The sequence below is a fragment of the Amphiura filiformis genome, chromosome 20, assembly GCF_039555335.1.
Source record: "Amphiura filiformis chromosome 20, Afil_fr2py, whole genome shotgun sequence".
Taxonomy (NCBI): domain Eukaryota; kingdom Metazoa; phylum Echinodermata; class Ophiuroidea; order Amphilepidida; family Amphiuridae; genus Amphiura; species Amphiura filiformis.
Genome location: NC_092647.1, coordinates 5,631,052 through 5,637,460, shown reverse-complemented (window position 1 = coordinate 5,637,460; position 6,409 = coordinate 5,631,052). Strand labels below are relative to the sequence as shown.

Genomic DNA, 6,409 nt, shown 5'->3' with positions numbered 1-6,409 from the left:
ATGTATGTATGCTACGCGCTACGGTAGTGGAATTCGACAGGTTCGTTGACGAAATCCAAATTTCAGATGACCATTTTGCATTATTGTGCAACAGTTGGACTTGACATACCCTGAAATATTTATTGGTATGTCGTTTTCTACTGAATAATGAAAACATTTCATGGTTCTTGAGCATGATGTTTTCTAATTGCGATCTCTCGTTCGGTCCACGGTCATTGCATAGTAAACACAAGGTAAACAACTGAGAGAGAGTCAACTGATCAATCGATACCCGATAACAACGTATCACGTGATATCACGTGGTTTTAGCATGGTTTTAGCAAGTCGACCGCGGCAACCGCAAAGGATCTTGGATACTAGCGATATCTTCTCTTATCCTGTAGTATGTACATGCATATATATAGGCCTACTATGTACAATGCGTGCTGCTCATGATGATGTCTTCAGAAGTTGTGAAGTGATACCAATGTGTTACAAACTACCAATGCAATTATTACCCATCATGCACCACGTGAATTGGTCGCTTCAGCGGAACTCTTATTCGCGGGTTCTTATTTTAACAATGCAAACCAATGACAATTTAGGTGGCTTGCGAGTGAAGCGTGTAAACAGGGAATTTACTATGATATTGGGAATTGCCTGTCACACTTGATCGCACACAAGGTCGAAGGCAATTGGTCGGACCTCATCTGCTCAGAACATATTGACCCAGGTCAGCATACCGCCATATCCTTCCCGACATGCTTAGTAGCCAAGTCCGTAGAAGAGTGGATCCAAACACTATGTACACAAATATACATTTGGCCACATTTTATTATACGATTAATACGAATTTATTAAACATGGTAACAAATATTCTCTAGCAATTCGGTTATAGATGGAACTGGTAGGCATATTATAAATTCGGGATATTAAATATCTTCCTGACCAGCCAGATCTGCGCATGGTCAAAGACGAGTATCAGACCGACGCAAACTGGCTTAGTCTCCACATCAGCCAGTTTGGTTCCGCCCCTCCACTGGGAGCGTAACCTGTGTAGGAGACTCGGTCGGACCTGGTCGGACCTCATCTCTCCCCATCGATTGTGTCCTATAATCCCCGACATTGCCCTTATGAAGTCACATCGCCCTGGTGTAAACCAATAACGAATTGCGAGTGAATCATGTCGTTAACGACTGAATTGCGAGTGAATCATGTGTTTATTAACCATCATGCTTCACGCGAATTGGCCGCTTCATCGATACTCTAATTCACGGGTTTTTCTTTTCAACGTAAACCAATGACAATTTAGGTGGCTTGCTTGTAAAGATAAGTCCGTATCTGCAAAAACCGATGCTTGTGTTGCATTATATAAAGGCATGAACCAAAAGATTTTTTCATTATGATCTCATGGATTTACCGGAGCAGTGGAATGGACGGAACCGTGGACCCTATGACTGAGGACGAAATTAGAAGGATTGACAATGTTGATATACTGAATGCTATCATACAAGAGGATGATTGGCAAACGGATGCTACTCGTTTGGCATATAATAGAATTCTTCAACTCAGGGAAATGGAAAGGGATGACACAGACCCTGTGGGGAATGTTCCGATGGACTCTATGGTGGGTGGTGAAAACCCAGTGCCTGTACTGCCTGATGTGGATGAAACTGTAAGTGTATTCAACTTCTTTTAAATACTAGGTCTAAGATAAATATGCCTACACTAATTTCCGCTTTTTTTACCTCATCGTGCATGTTTTTTTAGACCTAACTGTAGGTCTACTATTTTCTCTTAATTGTTTCATCTTGCTAAATAGGATATAACATATCCTATTTACCAAGTAGAGGTTGTAAACTTATGATTATTGTATTAATCACACTCCCTGCGTGCATCGTGTATCCTACCCTATGCACGTATGGACTAATTAATGGACTATGATAGCGCGCCATCTTTCGTCACAAGTGGATAAATAATAGGCCTATATATTGAGGGCTCGCTTTCGATTAACAAGTAAAATTTTTTGATCATTATACGAACTATACTTAATGTTGTAACTATCACACGGCGTGACTCAACGGTAACTATAGTTTATCGATAGAACAACTTCACATAGAAAATTTGAGAAAACATGGATGTAATGTTGCTTATCGTGTACGTACAGTTCAAATTCGCGAAATTCGTGATTAACTCTGAAAGTATCCTTATTTTCAGCACTCACTTCACGATTTCAGATCACATTTGTTATTTGTTATTAATTAAAGCGCATCCTCTATGATTAAAATCATAGCTTTATTAGGGGCCTACTTTTATTTTACTATTAGGCCTAGGCCTATAGGTCTTTATTTCTATTTCCGATCGATTGATTTTACTTTTTTTTATGTCATAAGAACATTATTTCGGCATTTTATTTAAACTTCCTCATGATTATTTAGCACGGGTCATTCGTGTCGTTGTTTTGCGTGCATTAAACTGATTAAGATTCTGATAGGATCGTGGGTCCCATAGTCGCGTTTAACGGTTTAATCGTAGGATGAATGAGTTGTTCAACGTTTAAAAAAGTTCAAGACAATTACTCAAGCAATCAACTATTTTTGTTTTGTTTTTATTAGATCGTTGTAACCGGGAGTCGTAAACGCCCCGCCGAAAACAGTGTGGATGATTTGCGTGAGACTGAAGAACAGCGAGAAGAGTCGGATGACCTGTCCCGATACTACAACATCGAGGCCGTGAACACGAAACGCGTCAAAAAATACAAGGCCTCGGCAACGGATTACCGACTGCGACTGAGAAATTTAGACGAAGTAGCTCTGGATGCCTTACCTCTGTTGTCTGGGATTATAGACGATGTATTGCATAATCTGACTCTCGGTATCCGTCCCAGAGATATGGTGCGAATTATCCTGCAAGCTCCCGGTTTAGATAAACCTATAGCCCTGCCTTTCATCAAGAAAGACGATCTCACTATAGATAGGTTCATGGCTAGGGTAGAGCACGTGCTTCAATCCAACAAGGACGTGAAATTGAACAGCGACATGGACATTAATTTCGTGCATATGGAAATGCCGGAAGGTGGAAGATCGGATAGACCTATGTTTCAGACCTGGGAGGAGAAGAAGGAAAATTTGTACTGTATCGTACCCATCTCCAACCAGAGCGACAACATGTGTCTGGCCCGAGCTATCGTAACCGGTAAGGCGAACCATGAACTGAAATCAACGGGACGGGTTTGGAGAGATATTAGGAGAGGTGGCCACCACCAAACGACACGCGCTACGGCACTCCACGAGGAAATCAAGATGCCTTTTAAAGCGTGCGGGTTAGAACACGTAGAAGCTTTCCAGCAAGTCGTCTCCGACTACCAACTCGTGGTCGTTTCCAAAGAACAGTTCGACAAAATTATTTGGAAAGGGCCGAATAAATCCAAAGGAATCTATTTGTTGTACAACAACAACCATTTCGATCTCATCACCTCCATGTCGGCTTATCTGAACAGAAGTTATTGGTGTCACGAGTGCAAGGTTGCATACAATGACAAGAGGCGTCACGAATGCGAAAAAACCTGTAAGGTATGTCACTCCGGAAATTGTCAGTCGAGCGATGAGATCGAGGCTTGGACGTATTGTACCGATTGTAATCGATACTTCAAGTCCCTCCAGTGTTACGAGAATCATAAAGCGGACGGATCCAGCGTCAAGAAGTTCGGTACGATCTGCAGCCAGTACTACAAATGCGAAAAGTGCGAAAGAGTCGTCAACAAAAAATACCTTCAAAAAGGTAAAATACACGACTGTACAGATATCTGGTGTCGCGTCTGCATTGGAAACTTTAAAGTGGGTCACCGATGCTTTATCAAAAAAGTGGAAGTTAAGGAAAAAGAAGAGAACCCGTTCAGTTACATCTTTTTCGACGTGGAATCTCAGATGGAGACGGGAATACATAAAGCCTGCCTCTGCGTCGCGCAAAAAGTATGCGAAACGTGCGCCGATCGACCGATCGAAGATGCCTGCGACTTCTGCGGCGATGACAAACAAGTCGTCTTCCGAGGAAAAGATTGTATGGAAGAATTTTGTCTGTGGGTTCTCAAGAACGAACGCCATAAACGCGCGATATGTCTGGCTCATAATTTAAAGGGCTACGACGGGTACTTTATCCTGCAGTATTTGTACGACAATAACGTCAAACCGGACGTTATCATGAACGGGGCAAAAGTCATGTCCATCACCGTGCCCAAATCGGGCATCGTCTTCAAGGATAGTTTAAACTTCTTTCCCATGGCTCTTTCCAAGCTTCCGAAAAGTTTCGGGATCCAAGAGCTCTGTAAAGGATTTTACCCGCATCTGAAGAACACGAAAGCCAACGAGAATTACCGAGGAAAGCTGCCTGACATGGAAGATTTCGACCCTGAGGGTATGTCCGAAGCGGGGAAGCAAGAGTTCGTAAAATGGTACGAAGACGAAAAGAAGAAAGGAAAGGAATGGGTTCTGCAAGATGAGTTATTGAAATACTGCATCAACGACGTCGATATCCTTCGAAGATGTTGCATGCAGTTCCGGACCATGTTCATGGAGGTGACCAAGACCGGTCTAGAAGATCCCGGGGTAGACCCTTTGAAAGATCCCATCACCATCGCAGCAGCCTGTAACTTGGTATTGCGTCGCAACTTTTTAGAACCCCAAACCATCGCCATCATCCCTCCTCACGGTTACGGACCCGGTCAGAATTTTTCTAGGGACTCTATAGTATGGTTGAATTACGAAGCGATGAAGGATGGCGACTATATCCTACACGCCATGAATGGAGGGGAAGCCCAGCTATACGGAAGAGTGACTGCCGATGGTATTGATCTCGAAAATCGTAAGATCTATTCGTATCATGGGTGCCTATTTCACGGATGCAGGTCCTGTTTCGACGAAGATACCATCAATCCCATCTCGGGGAAACCAATGGCCGAGCTGTACAGGAAGACTCTGTTACGTAGGAAACAATTGGAGCTCAATTACCCCGATTACGAAATCGTCGAAATTTTTGAACACGACTGGAAAAAGACGTGGAAAGGGCTACCCGACGACGTGAGAAAAAGGATCGACGTTTCCCGCCATCTGGAACCTATGGATTGTAGAGAAGCGTTGTACGGTGGCAGGACCGAGACGAACAAACTCTTTCACAAAGTCGCGGACGGAGAGGTCATCAGATACCTGGACTTTACGAGGTAAGTCGATCGATCGATTCAAAATAACGTTTGTAATTTCTTGTTTTTGTATTCATGTAATCTTTTAATTTTATCGATCTTATTTTTGTTCTTTGAATTAGCCTCTACCCATGGACGAATAAATATAGCGAGTACATCGTCGGTTTCCCAAAGATCTACACGAACGATTTCGACGACGTATCGTCTTACTTCGGCCTGATTCGATGCACGGTCCTGCCGCCACGATGGTTGTTTCATCCCGTATTGCCCGCCCGATGTCACGGCAAGTTGATGTTCGCCTTATGCGGTACGTGTATGGAAGAGAAACGTCGGGCCTACTGTCCTCATTCGGACGAAGAGCGAACCATCCGAGGAACGTGGGTAACCTTGGAAGTCCAGAAGGCCGTGGAGATGGGCTACCGGATCGTGAGTACCGAGGTGGTGTGGCACTGGGAACGACGCGCCGTGTACGATAAAGAGACAAAGACTGGGGGCTTGTTTACCGAGTATATCGACCGATTCCTCCGATTGAAACAAGAAGCTAGCGGGTACCCTGACTGGTGCGTGACGCCGGAAGATAAACGACGTTACGTCAACGACTACTACGAGAATGAAGGGATACGTCTGGATCCCGACAACATCGCGAAGAATCCCGGCATGAGGTCGCTGGCCAAGCTGTGTCTGAATAGTATGTGGGTGAGTATCATCGCTGATCAGGCATGTGACTTTTTTTTAAATAGATAAAAACAAATTCTTACAGAGATTTTCTTCCATTGTTTTTACAGGGAAAATTTGCCCAAAGATCCAACCTGAGTAAGACGGTTATACACGACGATCCTTCCGAAGTGTACAAGTTGTTGACGGACGATACCATCACGGTCGATAATATCAGACTTATCAACGAAGAGGTCGTCGAAGTAACGTATAAAGAAGAAGGAGAATTCGCCAAGATCAACCCTAAAACAAACGTCGTTATCGCGGCCTTTACGACCTGCCACGCTAGACTCAAATTGTACGAAGCTCTGGAAAAATTGGGCGATCGCGCCATGTACCAAGATACGGGTAAGTTTCTAGTTTTTATTTTTGTTTATGATCCGTATTTTCAAATTATATTTTTCTTAACTATTTTCATTTTCCCGTCATTTCAGATAGCGTCGTATTCCTCAGTCGCCCCGGAGATTGGGAGCCACCGACCGGCGATTATCTCGGTCAATTGACGGACGAGGTCGCCCCGCA

At 43.7% G+C, this 6,409-nt stretch overlaps 1 protein-coding gene across 1 annotated transcript; it reads left to right on the top strand.

The window, feature by feature from the left end:
- Positions 1 to 1,432: 1,432 nt before the first annotated feature.
- LOC140143010 (uncharacterized) lies at positions 1,433 to 5,198 on the top strand. Its single transcript, XM_072165036.1, has 2 exons — positions 1,433 to 1,654; positions 2,595 to 5,198. The coding sequence occupies exons 1-2, from the start codon at positions 1,433 to 1,435 to the stop codon at positions 5,196 to 5,198; spliced, it is 2,826 nt and encodes a 941-aa protein (XP_072021137.1).
- Positions 5,199 to 6,409: the final 1,211 nt, after the last annotated feature.

Bases quoted from the DNA above. Each gene is read 5' to 3' on its own strand.
- LOC140143010 (XM_072165036.1), top strand. From the start codon at position 1,433: ATGACTGAGGACGAAATTAGAAGGATTGACAATGTTGATATACTGAAT. The intron at 1,655-2,594 runs GTAAGTGTATTC...TGTTTTTATTAG, and splicing joins TGCCTGATGTGGATGAAACT to ATCGTTGTAACCGGGAGTCG.